General features: G+C 47.8%; 1 protein-coding gene and 1 long non-coding RNA gene across 3 annotated transcripts in view; both read left to right on the forward strand.

The window, feature by feature from the left end:
• The window catches only part of LOC116738130, a 33,980-nt gene extending 15,200 nt beyond the window's left edge, over nt 1-18,780 (forward strand). The window contains exons 3-7 of one of the 2 annotated variants that reach the window (XR_004343736.1): nt 11,498-11,716; nt 17,077-17,160; nt 17,306-17,385; nt 18,016-18,093; nt 18,613-18,780. This is a non-coding gene — a long non-coding RNA (uncharacterized LOC116738130). The remainder of the gene's footprint in view (nt 1-11,497; nt 11,717-17,076; nt 17,161-17,305; nt 17,386-18,015; nt 18,094-18,612) is intronic. The other variant, XR_004343737.1, reaches the window with a different exon arrangement.
• A 691-nt stretch (nt 18,781-19,471) lies between these two features.
• AP3B2 (adaptor related protein complex 3 subunit beta 2) overlaps nt 19,472-23,660 on the forward strand; it is a 33,998-nt gene continuing 29,809 nt past the window's right edge. Inside the window, exon 1 of the mRNA XM_030317283.1 lies at nt 19,472-19,590. Coding sequence (XP_030173143.1) covers nt 19,478-19,590 — 113 coding nt within the window. The 5' untranslated portion in view covers nt 19,472-19,477. The remainder of the gene's footprint in view (nt 19,591-23,660) is intronic.

Here is a 23,660-nt window from a genome sequence, read left to right on the forward strand (position 1 = left end):
AAATGGATGAATATTATAAACCTATAGATTGAAGCTCAGTGAGCACCCAAGAACAAGAAATACACAAAAATATATACCAACCACATCATAATCAAAATTTTTAAAACCAGTGAAAAAAATCTGAAAGCTGTCGGGGTCAAGGGGTGTGGATAGGGGCAGATCCTACATATAGAAGAACAAAAGAAAACAGCCAAGTTAGACTTCTATACCAATTCTATACCTTATTTCAAAAACAGGTGAAATGAAGACTTTAAATTTTTTTTTTTTTTTTTTTTTTTTAGAGGGCACACGTGAGCAGAAGAGAGGGACAGAGAGAGTCTTAAGCAGGCTCCATGCTGCCGGTGCACAGCCAGACACGAGGCTCGATCTCACAATCCTGGGATTATGACCTGAACTGAAATCAAGAGTCAGACACTTAACCAACTGAGCCACCCAGGTGCCCCAAGACTTACTCAGACATACTAAAGACATAGCAGCATACCCTCCCTACGACAGACATCGAAGTCATTCAGGCACAAGGAAAATAGCACCAAATGGGAACCTAGATCTCCTTGAAGAAATGGAAGAGCATGGCAGCTACATGTGTATTTTTTTCTGAAACAAAACCTGACATTTTTTTAGAAAGAGCCAAGCTGTTCATATGTCACTACAAAACTGAAACAGAGTTCTTCTTGATTTCTGTTTGGAATAAGGTATGGATCATTGTATCCTGTGGTGTCACCTCCTTAACTGAGCAGAAACATCTAGAAAGTCATATCTGTGACTTCAGCTACCAGTTAGTGATACCCACCCCTTCATGAACCTGGAGTATAAACAGTGGTGGGAGGCAAATGTTTTCTCTTAATATTTTTTCATTGTTTTATTTAACTTGTTTCTGTGATAATGAAATGGACAAATTATCTCCTCTTTGCTCCAAGTGATAATTTTTTTAATGTGTATTTGCTTTTGAGAGAGAGCAGGGGAGGGACAGGAAGAAGGGGGCACAGAGGATCTGAAGCGGGCTTTGCGCAGTCAGCAGAGAGCCCCACAGGGTCTCAAACTCACAAACCGCAAATCATGTCCTGAGCTAAAGTCAGATGCTTAACTGACTGAGCCACCCCAGCTCAGATAAAATTTTAAAATAATCGGTTCTCCAATGTTTCTGGGACCCCCAATCTGTTCTGTTAGTCATTTTGTTTAATCTTGCACCAGTACCATACTGTCTTCATTACTATAGCTTTGGACTTGGTATCCAGTGGGATAAGTCGTCCAACCTTATTCTCAAGAGTCCCTTAGTCGCTCTTAGCCCTTTGCTCCTCTGTACATGTTTTGTTGGAGTCTGACAGTTTTCACAAAACAGAGGTGGAGTTGTGAGTTGTGTGTCAAATAGGATTAGAGGGAAAATTTCTGCTTAAACTATTTTTTTAATGTTTATTTTCAAGAGAGAGAGGGAGAGAGAGCGTGAGCAGGGGAGAGGCAGAGAGAGAGGGAGACACAGAATCCGAAGCAAGCTCCAGGCCCTGAGCCGTCAGCACAGAGCCCGACGCGGGGCTCAAACTCACGAGCCATGAGATCGTGACCTGAGCTGAAGTCGGACACTCAACCCACTGAGCCACCCAGGCACCCCTTAAACTATTTCTTAGGTGCAAATAAATAGTGTATGTGTACTATAAGCTTTATTTATTCTAGGTTTGTCTTTTTTAAGATTTTCACAGGGTACTCCATTTCGGGTTCACATACGGTTTTTCTGATTACTTTCAAGACTTTAGTTTGGATCATTGCTTACCTGTGTGTCTTCACTGAATGTTTGAGGGACGTTTTGCACTTCTGATTGTGACAAGTTTGCCTCTGTTCTTAACCACAAACAAAAATCTCACAAATACAAAGGTGGCCCAGAGTACCTTGGAGCCTGAAAGGGTGGCACATTTGTGTAAGGCTTTGAATCGCCCAGAGTGTAACCTGTGCATACTCAGGTAAGTCCCAGCTGTTGCGCTGGAGAATGTCTCCAGTGAAAAGGTGGTCAGTCTTACAGCGGCCCGTCATGCTGACGGTGTCCTCTGGGGGTTGCAGTGGACAATCCCCTCCCTTTGTTCCTCCCTCCGGTAGACTGGCCAGTAAAGCCAGGTCGATAACAAATAGTTAATGGGCTTTAAGAAGAAGAGATAAACTTATTAAACAAATGTAAAACCTACCTCTCAGACTCCAGGATCCCTCATTTCACTCAAAACCCAAACATTCAGAATTTTAGCATTCAGATGTTCTCATATGTGTGCAGAGAAGATCCAGGATGGTAAGGAGTTCTCTGTCCTCCTGAGACCTCAGAGCCACAAAAGCAAATGCAGGAATTCCACAGAAGCACCCTGAAGGTTTCCCCAAGTTCAACACAGATGAATCAGTCTATTCAGATACACATACATTCACGGTTAGTTACATACAGATAAAAGCTCATTCTCTTTTGAAAGGACCAAGTGACGGCAGTTGTTTGTGATATAACACTGTTGTAGAGGAAAGGTGGTTCTTACTTGCTTTAGCTTGTTCCTTGGCTGGGCAGTGGGGGGTTCTTGGCATTCCACTGGAGGCAGGAACCAACGGTGGGGTGAGGAGAGTAACTCAATCAAGATAAGGGGATGGACAAATCCTCTGTGCTTGAGAGGCTATGAGAAGGGTCACTTGGTGAGAACGAACTCCGCAGGTTTGTTTGGATGCTGTGAAGTCCCACCAGGGTGCCTGGTGAGTCAGTTGAGCGTCCGCTCTTGATTTCAACTCAGCTCATGGTCCCAGGGTTGTGGAATTGAGCCCCGAGTTGAACTCCACACTGGGCATGGAGCCTCCTTAGAATTCTCTGTCTCTCCCTCTGTGCCTCTCCCCTGTTCATCCTCTCTCTCAAATTAAAAAAAGAAGTCCCACCTGACTGTTGAGGAAGATACTGGTGATGATCTTCCTGATTTGAAGGCCTCTAAATGTCTTCTCTTGGAATGATTCTGGATAGAGATGAAATGAAAGCTAGAAATGAAGCTTTATCTGTAACAAGCCAGGACCGAAACCTCATGAAGGTGTATGTTGTGCTCTCTCAACAGCCCGATCAACCAAATGGACTGTAGTTGCTCTGCATTGTTACCCATGAGGTTCAACCATCAGAACATTTGGGGTTTGGTCCTGGCTGTGCACTTCGAACCTTGAAAGAGACCCTTTAAAGTCATTCTAAAATGCTTGTCTGTACTTATTCTTTTTTTTTTTTTTTTTTTTATAAATTTTTTTTTTTTTCAACGTTTATTTATTTTTGGGACAGAGAGAGACAGAGCATGAACGGGGGAGGGGCAGAGAGAGAGGGAGACACAGAATCGGAAACAGGCTCCAGGCTCTGAGCCATCAGCCCAGAGCCCGACGCGGGGCTCGAACTCACGGACCGCGAGATCGTGACCTGGCTGAAGTCGGACACTTAACCGACTGCGCCACCCAGGCGCCCCTGTACTTATTCTTTGAGAGGATCAAGTAAGTTAATGTTCTAGCACTTTGAAAGAGTATGAGGTGGTATTTACCCTTGGACATGAATCAATAGAGTAGAAGAAACTTTAACCCTTAACCGACTTTGATTAGGAAGGGAGATTTGAAAGGATGTCCGGGCACAACCCAATTACAAGGATTCTCAAGTGTCAGTCACCTCAATCTCTCCTTTATGTCTCGTTTTATTGTGCCTGGCACGGCCTTAGTTAACACATTGATCTTTTAATCCATTTGCCTTCATCCAGCCATCCCCAAAAGCCTGCTTTCCCAGTTTCCATTATCTTTCACACTGGCCACTAGTAATTCTCTAGAACTTACTTAATTACAAAATTCCTATTCCAGTAGCTCCTTAGGGGACTACGAGATAGATCACATTCTCTCTGTGGTATATAAGGCTTCTTCCCGTCTACCTGTTGGGTACTTACAAACGCTAAGTTAATATGTCTGACACCTAGGATTTAATATATCTAGTATGATGATTTACATAAGAGTAATAATAATTTGTTATAAATGATTATAGGCATATAGAGAATATATACTTTAATATACAAAAATATATAATATATAAATTATGTGAAGTATAAATATATTTTTAAGTTTATTTATTTTGAGAGGGAGAGGGAGAGAGAACAGCCAGGGGAGGGGCAGAGGGAGGGAGAGAGAATCCCAAGTAGGCTCTGTGCTTAATCCCACGAACTGTGAGATCATGACCTGAGCCGAAATCAAGAGTCAGATACTTAGCCTGCTGAACCACCCAGGCACCCCTAAATATAAATATAAATATAAATATAAATATAAATATAAATATAAATATAAATATTTTAAATAAAAATAAGTTATATATATAATTAACTCCATTTTCAAGCCCTTTCCTCTCTGTAGAGAACGAGAGATGGGGCTGAAATGTCCAAGCTTCTAACCATAGCCTGGTCTTTTGGGGTGACCAGCCCCCCTCCAGAAGGCCACCAAGACTCACCTCATTAGAACAAAAGACATTGCTATCACTTGTGAAGGGATCCAAGGGATTTAGGAACTGGAGTCAAAGGCCAAATATCAAAACAAAATACTTGTAGTTCTCTTACCACATAGGAATCCACAAAAGGATTTTAGGATTGCTGTGTCAGGAATGAGGGACAGGGACCAATATATGTCCTTTCTGTTATCTCACATTTACCGTTTACTAACACTTAGCCCAAATCCCTTTGTCTTGTCAATTCGTGACAAATTTAGTATTTCTTTGTCTAAAAGACTTAAAGCTTCCCTCCCTGGTCACTTTTTCAGGTCTCCATTCTTTTGTGAAGGCCCCCTTGTACATGTAAAAATGTAATAACATTTGTATGCTTTTCTCCCGCTAATCTGTTTTATATTAGTTTTAATTTTTTGGTCCAGCCAGTGACCCTAAGGGTAGAAGAGAATTTTTTCCTCCCTTACACTAACATCTTCAGTACAGTGTTGACTAGAAGCAGTGATAGCAGGCATCCTTGTCTTGTTCTGATTTTGAAAGGAAGCTATATTAATTCGCTGCTGTAACGAGGTACCACAAATCGGGTGGCTTAAATAATAGGAATTTATCATCTCGCATTTCTGGAGGCTGGAAGTCCAAGAGCCGGGGGTCAGCAGGACTGGTTCCTTCTGAGACTGCGAGGGGCAATCTGTTCCATGCCTCTCCTGTAGCCTCTGGTGGTTTATTGGCAACCTTTGGTGTTACTAGGCTGTAGACACATCACCCTGACTTCTGCCTTCATGTTCATGTGACGTTCTCACTGTGTGGTTGTCTGCCTCTGTGTCCACATTTCCTCTTTGTGAGGACACCAGTTCTATGGGATTAGGACTCACCCTAATGGCCTCCTATTAACTAATTACATCTGTAATGACCCCGTTCCCAAATAAGGTCACGTTCTGAGATACTGGTTTTTGTGGGACACAATTCAGCCCATGAGAAGCTCTGACACTTTGCTATTAAATGTATTTGCCACGATAACCTTTACTAGGTAAGTTCTTTTCCATTTCCAGCTTGCTTAAAAGCTGTTATCATAGATGTTAACCTTTAGTCAATGTTTTTATGTACTTAATGAGATTTACTATATGGCTTTTCATAATCTGCAGTGATTTATTCTAATAGCTTTTCTATTTTAGTCCGTGCCTGACTTTTCAGAATAAACCCAAATTGATCATGATTTTAATACATTATTGCTAATAATATTTTAGAAGACAGTTTCTGCATCTATGTTCATAAGAAAGATTGGCCTATAAGGTTTATTGTTGTTATTATTGTTACTGGATTGCCTTTGCTTTTTATATTGTTAAAATGGCCTCATGAAGTGAGGTGGGGACTATGACAGAGATTGTTAGTTGTTTCACGTTGGGATGATGAAACTGTTCTGGAGATGGATGGTGATGATGGTTGCATGACAGTATGAATGTACTTCATGCCACTGAACTTACACACTTAAAAATGGTTAAAATGGTGTGGTGCCTGGGTGGCTCAATTGGTTAAGCATCTGACTTCCTTTTTTTTTTTTTGGCCCAGGTCATGATTTCAGAGTTCATGAGCTCAAGCCCTACGATCGGCTCAGACAGCATAGAGTCTGCTTGAGATTCTTTCTCTCTCTCTCTTTCTCAAAATAAATAAAAATTTTTAAAAAATAGTTAAAATGGTAAATCCTATGTTATGTATGTTTTACCACACACGCATACAAAAACCCTATCCACAGCTAACATCCTACTTAACGATGAAGGACTAAAAGCTTTCCTCTTAAGATTGTGAATAAAACAGGCACGTTTGTTCTTGCCATCCTTATTCAGCATTGTACTGGAGATTCCAGGCAGGGCAATTATGAAAGAAAAAGGCATCTAGATTAGAAAGGAAAAAATAAAACTGCCTCTATTTAAAGATGACATGGGGCGCCTGGGTGGCTCAGTCGGTTAAGCGTCTGACTGTTGATCTCAGCTCAGGTCTTGATCTCAGTGTTGTGAGTTCAAGCCCCGCATTGAGCTCCATGCTGGGTGTGAAGCCTACTTTAAAAAAAAAAGTGACCTGATTTATATATAGGAAATTCTAAAGAGACACACACACACACACACACACCTAATAGCTGATAACCAAATTCAGCAAGGTTTCAGGATATAAGATTAATGTACAAAAATCATTTGTATTTCTGTACAGTAACAGTGAAAAATTTGAAAATGAAATTTAGAAAACAGTTTCATTTACAGTAGTATCAAAAAGAATTCTTAGGGATTATCTTTTTACAGAGAAGTACAGGACTTATCCACTGAAAACCACAAAATATTGTTGAAAGAAATTAAGGAAGACCTAAATAAGTAGAAAGACATCCCATTTTCATGGATTGGAAGACAATAATAAGATGGCACTACTCCCCAAATTGATCTAAAAGTTCAACACAATCCCAAGCAAAATCCCAGATGCCTTTTTTTTTTTTTTTAAAGAAATGGACAAGCAGGGGTGCACGGGTGGCCAGGCCAGTTGAGCGTCTGACTCTTGATATCAGCTTGGGTTATGATCTCAACACGTTCATGAGTTTAAGCCCCACATCAGGTTCCATGCTGACAGTGCAAAGCCTGCTTGCGATTCTCTCTCTGTCTCAAAATAAGTAAACTTAAAAAAAAAGGACAAGCAGATTTTAAAATTCATATGGAATTGCAAGGGACCTTAAATAGCCAAAACAGTCTTTAAAAAGATCAAAGATGGAGAACTCACATTTCCCTATTTCAAGCCTACTACAAATCTACAATAATCCAGATAGTGTGCTATTAGCATAAGGATAAACATGTAGATCAGTGGAATAGAATCGAGATTCCAGAAGTAAACTCATCAACTATGGCCTATGGATTTTCAACAGAAGTCCCAAGATCACACAATGGGGAAAAGATGATTTCCACAAATGGTGCTCAAAAAACTGAAAATCCACATGCAAGAGAATGAATTAGATCCCTGCCTTATACCATATACAAAAGTTAACTCAGTGGATACAAGGCCTAACTGTAAGAGCTTAAGTCAGAAAACTCTTAAAACATAGGTGTAAATCTTTGTGACTTTGTATAATGCAATAGTTTCTTAGCTATGACATCAAAAGCACAAGCAACAAAATAAAAAATAGATCAATTGAACTATACCAAAGTGAAAAACTTTTATGTGTCAATATGTATATCAAGAGAGTGAAAAGACAATACACAGAGTGGGAGAAAATATTTACAGACTACAATTGGATAAAGGTCTAGTATCCATGATATATAAGGAATTCTTACAACCTAAAAATTAAAACAGCCTAATTAAAAATGGCGAAAGGTATTGAAGAGACCTTCTCCAACAAAGATCTACAAATGGCCAGGAAGTACATGAGAAGATGCTCAACATCATTTGTCATTAGAGAAATGCACATCAAAACCACAGTTAGATACCACTTCACTCCTACTAGGATTGCTGTAATGAAAAAAGACAATACAAGTGTTAGTGAGAATGTGGAGAAACTGGAACATTGCTGATAGGAATGTAAGGTGGTGCATTTGCTTTGGAAAATAGTTGGATGGTTCCTCAAAACAGAATTATCATATGATGCAACAATCTACTCCTAGATATAGATCCAAGAGAACTAAAAACATATGCTCCAACAAAAACCGGTACATGAATATTCATAACAGAATTACTCATAGTACTCCAACAGTGGGAACAACCCAAATGCCCGTCAACTGATACATGGATAAACAAAATATGGTATATTCATACAATGCAATATTATTTGACCATAAAAACAAAGGATGTTCATAAAAACAAATGCTACACATGGATGAAATCTTGAAAACATGCTAAGTGAAAGAAGCCAGACACAAAAGGTCACAGATTATATAATTCCATTCATATGAAATGTCCAGAATAAGCAAATCCATAAAGGCAGATTAGTGGTCACTGGGGAGCTAGGGGGAGCTGAGGGGAGAGGGGAATCAGGAGTGACTGTTTCATGGATATGAGGTGATTTTTTGTTAAGTTTTTTTAATGTTTATTTTGATTTTTGAGAGAGAGAGAGAGAGAGTGCGAGTAGGGGAGGGGCAGAGAGACGGAGACACAGAATTCAAAGCAGGCTCCAGGCTCTGAGCTGTCAGTACAGAGTCCGATGCGGGGCTCAAACCCATGGACCAAGAGGTTATAACCTGAGCCAAAGTCAGACGCTTAACTGACTGAGCCACCCAGGCCCCCCAATATGGGGTGATTTTTGAGGATGATGAAAATGTTCTGCAGTTAGTTAGTGGTGATCGTTGCTCATATTTACGAACAATCTAAAACCCACTAAATTGTACACTTTAAAATGGTGAACTTCACCGAAGAGATTATATAGATGAAAAGTGAGCACATGAAAATATGTTCAACATATTAAGGAAATGCAATTTAAAGCCATTGTGATAGGGGCACCTGGGTGGTTCAGCCAGTTAAGCGTCTGACCTTGGCTCAGGTCATGATCTCACGGTTCGTGGGTTCGAGCCCTGCGTTGGGCTCTGTGCTGACAGCTCAGAGCCTGGAACCTGCTTCAGATTCTGCGTCTCCCTCTTTGCCCCTCCCCTACTCACACTCTGTCTCTCTCTCTGTCTCTCTCTCTCTCAAAACTAAGTAAACATTAATAAAAAATTAAAAAAATAAAGCCATCGTGGTAAGAAAGAGGAGCCCAAAGAGATAGGATGCCTAAATGTTATATGATGTCTGAGAAGGGATCCTGAAACAGAAAAAGGACCTTCGCAAAAATCTAAGGAAATCTGAATGAAGTATGGAGCTTAGTTAATAATAGTGTGTGAGTTTTGGTTCATTAGTTGTCCCAAGTGAACCATGTTAAAAAGGGTTAGTTTGGGGGGATGATGAAGCCGTTCTTCATCTTGACTGTGATTAATCTATACATGTGTTAAAATTCATAAAAATGCACAACAAAAATAGTGAATTTTACTGAATGTTAATTAAAAAAAAAATAAAATGTTTAAATGGCTTGGAGGAATTGGAGAGTAACTAAGAATCAGTAGAACCCAGACATTTGATCCTTGAAAGACGTGAACTGCACTGGATGAGATCTGTTTCCAAAACTTTCTCCTTAGGACGCTCCCCAGTCCGCAAGGTGTGGGATGGCTAGAACTCATGCAGAAAGCCACAGACTTCTTGGCTTGAGATAGAAGTGGACTTGGTAGGGGAGGGGCGGGGGGATGGGTGAAGGTAGTCAAAAGGTACAAACTCCCAGTTATAAAATAATAAGTCCTGGGAATGTGAAGTACATATGGCAACTATAGTTTTTTTTTTTGTTTGTTTGTTTTTTAACGTTTATTTATTTTTGAGACAGAGAGAGACAGAGCATGAACAGGGGAGGGTCAGAGAGAGGGAGACACAGAATCTGAAACGGCTCCAGGCTCTGAGCTATCAGCACAGAGCCCGACGCGGGGCTCGAACTCACGGACCGCGAGATCTTGACCTGAGCCGAAGTCGGCCGCCCAACCGACTGAGCCACCCAGGCGCCCCATGGCAACTATAGTTTTTTACGAAAAGATATTGGTGGATAAAGTTCAGTGCTGTCAGAGCAGCCGGATATTGAGGGAGAAAACCCAGAGAGGAGGAAGCTGAAGAGAAGAAATCCCCTAAATCTGCGTATGAAATCCCTCAATTCCTTGTCCAGTGGAAAGCAACAGCTCAAAGGCAGGAAGCAAAAGGCAGATATTTCAACTGCTGCCTGCCACAAGAGAGACAGAATTTGTAGTTTGATTTTCATAAACTCAGAAGAGCTTGGACTGTCCACTGAAATCCCAAAAGGGCCATGTTCTGGAAGACCAAGTGGCAGGACTAAGAAATTCACTTTAATAATAATGGGGAAACTTAAACTCACCATGACGAAGGTTGAACCAAAACTATACAAATACAAGGTCAAGTTCAAGCTATTTTTTTTAATTTCAATGCTTTTCTTTTTAAGTGTTTATTTTTGAGAGAGACAGAAGTGAGCAGGAGAGGAGCAGAGAAAGAGGGAGATACAGAATCTGAAGCAGGCTCCAAGTTGTCAGCACAGAGCCCAATGCAGGGCTTGAACTCACAAACCATGATCATGACCTGAACCGAAGTCAGACACTTAACCGACTGAGCCACCCAGGTGCCCCAAGTTCAAGTTACTAATTTGACTGTCTACTAATACAAAAATCAATGTTCTTCAGAAGATAAAAGAATCCAGAATCCGTATAATGTATCATCCCCAATGTCCAGTATAGAATTTTTTTAAATCCTAGACTGCTCCCCCCACTGCAAATGTAATTCAGTGTTAATAGAAAGGTCAGACAGTAGCAGTAAATACTAAGACCACCCAAATGTTGGTGGGGGAGGGGTGTCTTTGAAGCAGCTATTATAAATATCTACAAAAGAGTTTAAGGAAAAGAGTGCTAATGAATACATGAATGAGAAATCTTAATACAGAAAAAAATACTTAAAAAATAGAAATCAAGAACTGAAAATAAAATTAAAAATTCAGTGAGTGAGTTTAACAGCAAATTAATGATGTCCAAAGAAAGGGTCAATGAAAGAAAATATTGAGAAGAGACTGAGAAAAAAATATTGAAGAAAAATGACCTATTAATATTTAGGTGATGGCATTAATTGGAGCTCCAGGAGGGGAGGAGAAAGGAAACAGGGTAGAAAAAATGTGATGAATTAATGGCTACATATATATGTATGTATGCATATATAATTTGTTTCCCTATATCTTGTAGACAAAAAATTTCAGATTCAAAATCTCAGGGAAGCATAAGATAGGTAAATATGAATAAAACCACTCTTAGGCATGTCACAATCAAACTGTTGAAAAGAGAGATAAAGAGAAAATATTGAAAGTGGCCTAAGATGACAACCACATGACATGTTGGAGAACAATGTTTTCCGTTCTCATGGACTTCTCACCTGAAACCATGAAGGTCAGGCGATAGTGGGGGAATCTTCAAAGTTCTGAAAGAAAAACCCATTAATACGGAATTCTGTATCCAATAGGATGAATGAAAATGATATCAGAGAAAACCTCAGACCGTCATGAATGAATAAAGAGGACAAACAAAAACCAGAACAGTTCCAGTGGCTACCAGAGAAGAGGTGGATGGAAGGATGGGTGAAATAGATAAATGCAATTAAGAGTACTCACCTTGACGAGCCCTGAGAAAGGCACAGAATCGTCAGATCATCATGTTGTACGCCTGAAACTAATATAACATTGTATGTTAAATATACTTCAATTTGGTATATGTCTGAGTAGATATAGAAGACTACTTTGTCTTCCTTCTCTAAAAGGACACTTTTTTTTTTTTAATGTTTATGGATTTCTTTTGAGAGACTACGCGCATGTGCATGTGCTGTGCTGTCAACCAGAGCCCTGTGCAGGGCTCGATCTCACAAAGTGTGAGATCATGACCTGAGCCAATATCAAAAGTGGGATGCTTAACCGACTAGGCCACCCGAGACGCCCCAAGATAGGACACTTTAAAGCAAAAATTATAACATTACCTTGTGGCTTATAAAGTATGTAAGTATAAAGTATGTAAAGTATAACATGTATAACAAATACAGCATAAAAAATAAAGTAGGGGGGGGCGCCTGGGTGGCGCAGTCGGTTAAGCGTCCGACTTCAGCTCAGGTCACGATCTTGCGGTCCGTGAGTTTGAGCCCCGCGTCAGGCTCTGGGCTGATGGCTCAGAGCCTGGAGCCTGCTTCCGATTCTGTGTCTCCTTCTCTCTCTGCCCCTCCCCCCTTCATGCTCTGTCTCTCTCTGTCTCAAAAATAAATAAAAATGTTAAAAAAAAAAAAAAAGTAGGGGATAGTGGTATTGGGCACATATGTTTACAAATCTACATTTTATATGAAGTTGTTTGATATTATCTCTCAGGTAGTTTGTGAAAAGTTAAGTAGATACGTAGCAATACCTAGAGACACTACTGAAATATAAGACAAAGGTAGAGCTATTAGATAAAATAGAATTCTTAAAAAATACTTGAATATGTTAAAAGAAGACAGGAAAGGGAAAACAAAGGAACAAAAATCAAAAGGAGAATTAAAAAATGGTAGACCTAAGTCCAACCATATCAATTATTTATTAAATATCTATGGACTAAACAGCTTAAAGGCAGAGATTGCCAAAATGAATTAAAACAAGACTCACCTATATTCCGTCTAAGAGATACGCTTTAAATATAAAGACATAAATTGAAAGTAATAGGATGGTAAAATACAGAACCTGCAAATAGCATATCAGATGAAATAGACTTCAACACAAAACGCATTAGCAGAGATAAGGAAGGACATTCATAACGATACAAGGTCAAGTCATCAGAAAGACATCACAATCATGAAATGTTTATGTATCCAACAGAGTTTCAAAATCCACAGAGCAAAACTCAGCAGAGCTAAAGGGAGAAGTAGACCATCTCACAATCATAGTTGGAAGTTTTAATGTTCCTCTCTTAGCAACTGGTAGAAAAACTACATAAAAAATCAGTAAAGATACAGATGATCTGAACAGCATTAATCAGCATGTTGACCTAACTGATATATCTAGAATACTGTACCTAAATGTGCAACATAAATATTTTTTAAATGCACATAGTATATCCACCAAAATAGACCATATGTTAGTGGATAAAGCAAGTCTCAATAAATTTAAAGGGAATATAGAGAGAGTTTCTCAGACCGCAGTAGGGTGGGGATGGGGCACTTGGGGACCCTAGAGGCCAGTGAGGGGATAAGTACAGGTCAGATGTGGGGGGAGGGGCAGAACACTGGGAAGAAGAGAGAGAAGGTGAATGAAGGCACCAATAACCCACCCCAGACCCCAGCCTCACAGTCATTGGCTGCCACCTGGCCCCTGCGTTGCCAAGGGGGCGAGCTGCCATCAGACTGGCCAAGGCCTCAGTGCGCAGAATGGGGTGCCAGGGCTTCCTGCTTGGCTCCCTTCTCTGCCGGAGGGACGGACAGCTTGTCCACTCTGCTCTGGCCGCAGAGGAGAGCGCCTAGCGAGGTGTGGGGTGCGCCTGCAGGGTAAGCTGCTTGGGCTGGGGGCTGGGATCCAGGTGGGATTACTCTGTGCCAAGAAGGAGGGGGGTGACCAAAGCCTTTGCGAGGGAAGGGTGGCCTGGAGCAGAGTGTGCTGGGGGCTCCAGGGAAGGGCCTGCTCGGCCCCAATAGGGAGCCCCGACCCTTGTTCTGACTGAGATGGCCAGCTGAGGGCAGTGACCCCAAAACCTTACTTCCCACAGAGGAACTCTGTCCAGGGCTAGACTGAAGGGGGATGGGAGGGGCCAGGAGTTCCGACTACAGCCACAGAGCCTAGGGCCACCACAATGGCCCCACAGTGTCTGTGCTCAGTGACAGGACCCCGTTGGGTTGAGGTCGTGAAGGGGCCTCGGAGAGACTGCCTGGTAGGCCCACGTCCAGTTGCAAGGCTAGCATCCTCATTCTGTCTCCCCGAAGCCTCAGTGGGGCTGAAAGGAGGAAAAGCTCGGGCCCCCAGCAAAGCCCCCACGGGGCAGGCAGCGTTGTTGGGAAGGTGCCAAGAGACTGAGTTGTTTTGTGCCCTGGGCTCTTGCTCACAGCTCCAGGGGCCTTGCTCCTTTCTTCTCCTACAGAGAGAATGGTGGCGTGGCTCTATGAAAGTCAAAGGGAAGGGCGGCCGCTTCTCCAGCTCAGGAAGCACACATGGGGTCGGTACATCCTGGGGCAGGGGGAACACTCGTGCGCTGCAGCTCGAGAGAGGTAGTACTGTGCAGTGGTTAAGGTCAAGGGCACTAGACCAGATCATCTGTGGTTGAATCCCGGTTTCTCCACTTACTAGCTTGTAACCTTGGCAATCTTTGCGAGGCTTGGTCCCCCCATCTGTAAAATGGGAACGAAAACAACAGTATCTATTTTATGACCGTCGTTAGGGCTAAATGGGGCTTTAGCACAGGTTTTTAGCAATAGATATTTATTATTATTATTATTATTATTACTATTACTATTATTATTGGTGGAGCACCACATGTAGACCCAGATCCACTATCTGAAGGGGCATCTCCTCATCCAGACCTTGACTCAAATTCCAGGGCCTGGCTGATGGTGGCCAAAGTGTCCCCATCCTTCCCACCACCGCCACCACGGGGAACTTTTCAGAGGGAGAGTCAGAGGTGGGGCCCTGCTCGCCAAGGCCTTTCCAGCCGGGTGATTCCCTGAGAGCTCTGGGGCAGGGGTCACGGGGAGGCAACAGCCTCTGAGGGCCCATTGTTCTCCTGTGAGCCGAGAAAAATGCATTCTCTCCACCTCTCTACCCCTCATGCCAAACTCTGCACCCTCACGGGAGGACCAAAGAGAAGCCAACCCTGCCCGGCTCTCCTCGTCCGGCTCACAAAGAGCTCTCTGTGCCTCACAATGGTCCTGTGAGGCCCAGCCTTCTGGGCTTACTATCCCCAGTTCACAGATGAGGAAGTTGAGGCCCACAGGGAGGAAGTGGCACACGTGATGTCCCACATAGAGAAGTGGCTCAGTCGGGACTCCGCCTCCCAGTCCCAGGACTGCGGCACAGAGCTGTGGGCACAAACAGGGCACAGCCTCGGGGGATCTGTGGGAGGGGCGGTGGCCTGGCCCCTCCCTCCTGAGCGGCCAGGTGGTGATAGCTGGGTTTTGGGTTTTTTCTCCCTAGATGAGCTTCACATCCCAGGTAACTGGAGCAGAAGTCCTCAGCGTGTCTTGTTTTCTCCCCAGGTGGGATGTCTGCTGTCCCAATAGGGGCCAGGATCCAGCTGTGACGGCTCCTTGGCCTAATGGCAAAGCCGGAGAGGGAAACAGGAACCACGGTGCCCTCCCTGTTAGGAGGATTGCAGGAGAGCATGACCTAAGGCCACAGGACTGTGCGCATGACTGTGGTCTCCTGAAGTCAAGGCAGATGGAAAGGGAGAGACCTGAACCTAGGGTGACGAGTCATCCAGGTTTTCCTGGGTTTGGGATGTGTTTTAAAACCTGGAATGGGGGCGCCTGGATGGCTCAGTCGGTTAGGCGTCCGACTTCGGCTCAGGTTATGATCTCACCATTCGTGGGTTCAAGCCCTGCATCAGGCTCTGTGCTGACAGCTCAGAGCCTGGAGCCTGCTTCAGATTCTGTGTCTCCCTCTCTCTCTCCCCCTCCCCCACTCACACTCTATCTCTCTCTCTCAAAAATGAATAAACGTTAAAAAATAAAAATAAATCGGGGCGCCTGGGTGGCGCAGTCGGTTAAGCGTCCGACTTCAGCCAGGTCACGATCTCGCGGTCCGGGAGTTCGAGCCCCGCGTCGGGCTCTGGGCTGATGGCTCGGAGCCTGGAGCCTGTTTCCGATGCTGTGTCTCCCTCTCTCTCTGCCCCTCCCCCGTTCATGCTCTGTCTCTCTCTGTCCCCAAAAAAATAAATAAACGTTGAAAAAAAAAAATTTAAAAATAAAAAATAAAAAAAAAATAAAAAAATAAAAATAAAAACAAAAAACAAACCTGGAATGTTCCAGGCAAACTGGGATGAGTTGGTCACCTGACTCTTTCACAGCTCCCAGTCTGGGAAGATGAGACTCACCCAGGAATAAGTAGAGGAGACTACAGACTGGGACCAGGAAGGAAACGAAGTGTTGGGGGATGGGGAGCCATGGCCACGTTGTGGTTGGCACTCCATAAAGCAGCCTGGGGCAGCCCGGCTCCTCATTTGCATATGAGTCCTTCCTCTCCAAGTCAAATCTGTTGGAGTCAAGTCCCTCCCTTCCAACGAAAATACCCAGACATGGGGGGTGGGGGAGCAGAGGGGGAGCTGGGGGCCCGGTGGGGAGGGGTCTACTTCTTTCTCCCAGGGCTTCTGCAGCTGGGACTGCTGGGCACTCACCAGGCCCTATTTTCGCCCCCTTTCCAGGCACTCTCTGAGGCCACATCTCAGGCACAGTCCAGGGGGCCATATTTCCAAGTCCCCAGGGCACTCTCTTCCCAGTAGATAGGACAAATCTGAACTAAATGGGTTTCTTACTTCCTTCTAGAAAGGAAGGTAAAGGTGATCAGACACATACAGTCATGCACACCTATATTAAGCTGTGTGCACTCCAGCGATGTGGAACCTCCGTGGACCTCAGTTTCCTTATCCTGAAAACAGGGATCCTGTACCCATCTTGTAGAATTGTAGTAAGCATCAAATGAACAGTTGCTCCATAGATATTTGTTATTGGAGGGGACTCGGTCCACTCAGGCTTGGGAGGAGAGGCCTCTCTTGGGTCCAGATGTCACCCAGGTTTCTGTTTCTTCAGGACTTCTGCTCAACTCAAGTACATGCAGTTCTTGGTGTTGCCTCCAGGGAATGGCAAGGTGGGAGATGTTTGAGGATAGGGGCGGAATGGAAAGGCTGGAATTTAAGAGGAGAAGAAAACATTGGATGAGGAGGAGGTCCCAGTCGCTGGGAACTGAGTTCTTAGTGGTGGCTCAGGGCAGGATTTGTCCATCGGTGATGTCCAGGCCTCTGGAGTTCTTCAGCACATGGAGGCAGGTGTGGGTTAGTGAAGCCTAGCCCCTGGAGCATAAGTCCTCAGCGTGTCTTGTTTTCCCCCAGGTGGGATGTCTGGAGAAGACAGGTCTCCACTGATGACCGGCAGAAGGAACTGGCACCCCCCCCCCCCCCCCCCCGCGCAAACAGGTCTGGTCCCCGTTTCCTCTCAGGCCCTGACTGGGGCGGTCACTACCATCCAGTCCTTCCTCTCTGAGGCTTTCCTGGGGTAGCACTGGGAGGCCGTGGAGTTAGAGGGCAGCGAGCCTGAGCCGCAAGACCTCTTCCTGTGCAGGCTGTTGTCCGCTGCTGGACACTGGTGCGGGGCCCACGTGGGCGTGTGCTGTGGCCATGGGGAGATCATCCGCCTCGAAGGTGAGCATCTCCGGCTGAAACATTGGCCCTAGTCTGCCAGAGAGGCCGCCCATCCAAGCCCTGTTCTACCAGTGGGCAGGGCACAAGAGAATGAAAACTGCAGGCCCCTAGCTGGAGGGGTGAGTCTCTAAAGATGGGCGCTTGGGCACCCAGGGAATGGGGCTCAGGGCCCCGGGGTCCTGGGAGATTTGGGTGCGGGATCACGGCACTGGGGTCACAGGACCTAACTGGCTCTGACTTGCACCCATCGGGTGATCCCTGCAGGCAGGAATATAATCAGCCACAGGCTTCACACGTTTCTGTGTTCCTGCAAAGCCGTTGTATCTAAACGGGCAGTGCCTGCTGCTACACCCCCGCTCTCTGCTGTGGCGTGTGCTGCGTAGACGTGGTGGCCTTGACCGTGAGCGAGGCAATGGACTCAGACCCACCCCCCCATCACCCCATGCGCAGCAGCTGCTGCACTTTACACTGGGTCTGCTCCGACTCCGGGGCCCATCCAGATCCCCTACAGATAGATGGCAGTCCTATCAGCTGGGTGAGTCTGGCCCAGCTACCCACGCACGATCCCAGCCCGCCTCCAGAGCTAACCAGTGTGCTCCTGCAGAACTGGTACTGTCTCTCCCCACCCAGGCCATGCTCGTCAAACTCAAGATCCACTTTACTCTGGCAGACCCAAAGCACCCAGAAGCAAACTAGCCTGCCAACTTGGTGAGGTTCTACTTCTCTGAAAGTCTCTTGGGACCATCCAGGAAGGCCCCAGCTCACAGATCCTAGGCATATCTGTTTCCTTCAGCCTACCAACTTCCAAACCTAGGCACTGCCCTGGTCCTTGTTAACCCCCATGCCCATTCGCCCAGTGGAACCTACCTATAGAGCCCTCTTTCTGTGCCCACAAATTCTGATTCTGGAGATGCTGAGATCCAACACTCAGCCCTATAAACTCTTCCACTTTCCAGGTCAAGCCCTCTTCACCTTCTCCTCCAAGCCCAGTCGAGAGACCCAGCCATCCAACCTGATGTGCCAAACTCAGGCCCAACTAGATCCCATCCCTTTCTCCAGCCTGGCCACTACTTTCTCTCTAGATCCAGGCAGCCTTTCCTCAGGCGAAGTGAGGGGGGGAGGGGGGTTGTGCTTCGGGCCTTCGGATCTGAGTTGGAAGCCTCACATGATCCAGGAGTCCTGGCTGTCACACCAGACCCTAACCCAGCCCTATCCCTTCCTTCCTAGGTGTCAGTGGACCTGAACTTGACTGTGGATAGGTGTGACCTCAGGCCATCCTGAGTGGGCACGGCGGCTTCAGAAATGGTCATTAAACTATGTTGCAAAGCTGGATTCGGGGTTCACTGCCCCTTCTATTCGGTGTCTATTTCTCTACCCGAAGCCTGCTGTAGGCTCCTCTCCTGGACCAGACTTAAATTGTCACCTCCAGCTAGCCTTCTGGCTTCCTGATGAGAAAGCAAGACACCATCAGAGGGGCCCAGATTTTGTAGGCAAGATGGAGCTGGGAGAGGGAGCGTCTTTGGTCTCCGAAGCGGGTCTCCCAGTGCAGTGCCTCCTTCCTGCTCTAGGACCCCCAGCCCTGTGGCACAGCCTTCTCTTCAGTCCCCTGCTTTCCTTCCACTGCGTGGGTGAGCATCGGTGACCGTGTCGGGAATGAGCGGAGTCCCTGGAGGCCCTTCCACCGAGACCCTGTGGTCGGGGGTGGGGGTGGTGAGGGAAGGCGTTGTGCGTCTCCCGGAAGGCTGTCCCATCCTCAGTCCAGCGGCCTCCACCCACCCCCGGAACAGTCCCTCTAAGGGACAGGAACCTCCCTTACCGGGAGGGGGAAGGAAGGCGGGGATTTCCGAGGGATTCGGGCGGGGCCAGACCCTGCGGCACCGCCCCGCCCCCTCCGCGGACACGCCCTCCGCTCCGCAGGCGCCGGTGCCTTTAAGAGCCGCCCCGCGCCGCCCTGATTGATAAATCCGCGCGCTGCCTCCGCCCGCGCAGATTGCGGCCTCCGCGGAGCCGGGCCTGCGCTCGCCTCCTCGGTCCCAGCGGCACCCCGGCCGCGCGGCCTCCGCCCCCGCGAAGCGCTCTCCCCGGCAGCCCCATGTCGGCCGCCCCCGCCTACGGCGAAGACAAGGGCGGCTCCGCCGGCCCCGGGGAGCCCGAGTACGGCCACGACCCCGCGAGCGGCGGCATCTTCTCCTCCGACTACAAGCGGTGAGGGAGCGCGCGGCGCGCCGGCACCATGGACAGCGGCCCGGCCGCGCGGCCCGGAAGCCCGCCCTGCCCCCTCCCGCCGCCGCCGCCGCCGCCGGGCCCCCGCCCCGCCCCCTCCCGCCGCGGCCCGACCCTCGCGGCCCTGTCCTCCCGCGCCGCGCGCCGCCCGAGGGCCCACCCGGGACCCGGGGAGGGGCTGGAGGCTGGCGGGGGATGGACGCACCCTCCCGCCCCAGGCGTGCCCGCTGGGTGTGGGTTTGCATCACCGGTTCCCCGCCTTTTTCGCGCGGGGCGAGCGGGCTCCTGAGGACCGCGCGGGAGGGGGCAGAGGCCGTGAGGTCCAGCTTGGGGCCTCTCCGGGAAGGCCGGCCCGGGGTGTGCACCCAGAACCTCCACGGCCCGGCCCCTCGTGCAAGTCCACGTCCCTCATTCTGGCCCCACGCTAGCACCCCCAGGCCGCACCCCTGCTTCCCACTTTGCCCCTGTACTTCAACCCCACCTGGGCTTCCCACTCTTCCCCTCCACCTTTGGCTCATTCGTTGGTTCATTCGTTTATTTGTAAATCCTGAAACAAGCGTTTTTCAGGGACTGCTGTGTCCATTCTCATCCCAGTCACTGTGAATACAGGCGTGAACCTGAACCGGTCCCCACCCTCTAGTTGCTCTGGAGGGTTGCCCCAGAGGGAGAATCTGTGTTGGGGGGTGGACAGCCGGAGGGGTGCGAAGAGCTGGTCTCTGGCCCTGGGGAACAGGGAGAGGGGGGAGTGAGGAATGTTCCAGGCAGAGGAAAAGCTTTTAGGTTTTGTAGGTGCTAGTACGGATGGCCAGAATCAAATCGCTGCGCCAGGCCTCCGAGTGACCAGAAATGAGGGTGGGAAGGTGCCAAAGTGGCGAGGAGTTCTAAGCAGGGGATATCAGATTTGCATTTTAGAAGGATTCTAGGCTGGATTGTGGAGAGGAGATTGGAGGTGTGCTGGTTTAAGCAGGAGACAAGGCCTGGGGAGGGGGGGGTTGAGTGTTGGGGGAGGGAGACATGATGGTGGGCTAGACTATGGTGGGGGCAGAGGATCTGAGGGCTCTTGAGGGGATAGAAGTCACAGACTGATGATTAACTGGGGGGAGAAGATAAGAATAATACTCAGGTTACTATTTCTTGTAACTGGATAGATGGTGGTTGCTGTACAGTGTGATTGGAAATAAAGATGTTACAAGCAAATTTGGGAAAATAATGGTGAGGCCAACTTTTGACAGGCTGGGATTGTAAACCCTGAGGGATATTCAAGCCTAGGAGGTAGCTGGATTTTAGGATTTGGATTCCAGGAGAGATTATTAACATATGTATGTTAATCAAAGCCACAGAAGGAAGTTAAGATAACCCAGGGAGAGTATAAAAAATGAGTTCAGGGGCGCCTGGGTGGCTCAGTGGGCTAAGCGTCAGACTTCAGCTCAGGTCATGATCTAGCTGTTGGTGGGTTCAAACCCCGCGTCGGCTCTGTGCTGACAGCTCAGAGCCTGGAGCCTGCTTTGGATTCTGTGTCTCCCTCTCTCTCTCTGCCCCTCTTCTGTGCACTCTCTCTCTCTTTCTCTCAAAAGTAAAGATTAAAAATTAACTAATTAATTAATTAATTAATTAATTTAAAATATGAGTTCAGACGGCACACGGGTATGAACCCTAAAGACACCTTAGGGATGACCAGAATGCAGGGGGAAGTGTTTCAAGGTTACTGAGAAAAAGTAAACCAAAGGCTGGAGGGAAACAAAATGTTTCAAGAAGGAGGAAGCAATCAGCAATGCCCACTCAAACAAGGGAAGACGACCACTGATTTGACAAAGAGAAGGTCAACCCCTCCTTGCTCCAGGTCCCACCTCCTGTCCTGGGGGACAAGTCTGACAAAATCAGAAGAGGAGGAGCTAGATTATTTTTCCCCAACATTCTATCATGAACAGCTTAAAACATACAGAAAAGTTGAGTGTGTAATGTGAGGAATACGTACGCCCTCCACCTAGATCCAACTGATGTTGACGCTCTGCCGTATTTGCTTTTTCTAACATCGAGCCATACAGATTTTTGGCTGAACCATGTAACTTGCAGACATCATGGCGGCCCCTCAGCCTTAAATTCTTTTTATTTTTTTTAAATTTTTTTTCTTTCTAATGCTTATTATTTTTTTGAGAGAGAGAGAGAGAGAGCACAAGAGAGAGCGTGAGTCAGGGAGGGGCAGAGAGAGAGAGAGGGACACAGAATCTGTAGCAGGCTCCAGGCTCCGAGCTGTCAGCACAGAGCCTGATGCGGGGCTCGAACTTACCGACCACGAGATCACAACCTGAGCTGAAGTTGGTCGCTCGGCCGCCTGAGCCACCCAGGCGCCACCTCTTTTCTTTTTTTTTAAGTGTATTTATTTACTTTGAGAAAGAGAGTGGGTGGGGGAGGGGCAGAGGGGGTGGGGAGAGAGAGAGAATCCCAAGCGGGCTCTGTGCTGTCAGCCCAATGCGGGCTCGATCCCACGAACGAGGATGAGATTGTGACCTGAGCCAAAATCAGGAGTCGGACGCCTCCCAGGCGCCCCAGCCCTGAGTTCTAATCAGCATCGAAAGCCAGATTGGAGTGAGTAGAGAAGCAAATAGGAGGTGAATAAATAAAACCCGGAAGATGGGAAATTTGCTTTCAAGAAGTGTGTACAGGGGAGAGAGAGAAAGAGTTGCTGGAGGAGAGAATTCGTTCAAGAAGGTTTGTGTATTTTATTTGTGTTGTTATCTGTCTTCACTGTGAGGGTGGGAGGGGCTGGAACAAGTCTAACTGCTGGTGGGAAGGAGCCAGCAACCCAGAGAGGGAGAGGGCGAGGCTGAAGGGAGCTACGGGGGCCTGGGCCGCTGGGCGATGGGAGCACCGCCTGGCTTGGAGGAGGATCACTCTGCCCAGGCGGAGGGGGGCAGGAGGAGAGGAGACACAGATGCCTGGAGCTGCAGGGGATGTTATCTAAGGCCTCTCGTTTTCTGTGAGAAGCAAGTGGTAAGGTACGAGCCAGGCCGTGGGTGGGGATTTGAGGCGCGTCAAAGGGGTCTGAAGCCACCTGCTCCTGGCAGGGGAGGGGCGGTACGGACGGAAGGCCAAGGGTGTGAGTGAGAGGGCAGCTGCAGGGATGGACCTGGGGGGCCTGGGCCGGGAGGGAGGAAGCAGAGGGAAGACCAGGCTGATAGGAAGGCAGGAGTCCGGGACCTGGCTCTGGCTTCGGTCCGAGTGGGGTGCAGGCGTGCAGGGTTTCTGAGGAAGAGCGGTTCTGGGGAGGCAGGGGTCCAGATGCGGCCGGAGAGTGGAGGTGAGGAGTGGGTCCCTCACCCCTGTCTGGATCAGCTCCCCTGACCACGGCCCCCCCGCCCCCTGGTGGGAGATCGGGGTGGCTTAGTCCCCAGTCGCTGCCTTCCTCCCGCTCTCAAGTCCTCGTCTCTGAGCAGTGAACGGGAAACCGGAGCCTCCCTGCCTGCCAGTGTCCGGTTACTGAGTCTGGGAGGCGGGCCGTCTGGTAACAGGGACAGGCGTCCCCAGCTCCCTGGTCAGCTGGGTCTCATCTCGGAGCAGGACCTGGTGCCCGATGCAGCGATTCCTGCAGCTCCCGGGGGCCGTGGTGAGGCCGGGGGGCCGGGGGGCCTGCGGAGCTGACCGGGAGGCTGCCAGCCCTGTGCTGGGCCCCGAAGGCGGCCCCCCACCCTGGTACCAGGCCTTGCAGCCTGAGGAGCTTCGGTGGCTGCAGGCCCCAGAGGAAGACACGGCCCCAGAAGCGCCTCTGGAAGGGTCTTGCCCGGAGCCTGGCCGGAGCGAGAGCCAGAGCCAGAGCCAGAGCCAGCCGCTAAGGTACAGAGGGACTCCCAGCGACCCTCACCCCGACGCCCGGAAGGCCAGAGGCCGGCTGAGTCCTTCGGGTCCCACCTGCTCCGGAGGAGGACCGGGCCGGCGTTGGGGTCCAGGCTGGAGGGGGTGGCAGGGGCACCGGGTGGGGGCTGAGGGTACGAGGGGGGCGGACTTCACTTAAGGGAGCTGCGGGCTCTCTGGGGAGGAGGATAATGAAATGTTTG

The sequence above is a fragment of the Lynx canadensis genome, chromosome B3 (genome assembly GCF_007474595.2).
Source record: "Lynx canadensis isolate LIC74 chromosome B3, mLynCan4.pri.v2, whole genome shotgun sequence".
Lineage (NCBI taxonomy): Eukaryota > Metazoa > Chordata > Mammalia > Carnivora > Felidae > Lynx > Lynx canadensis.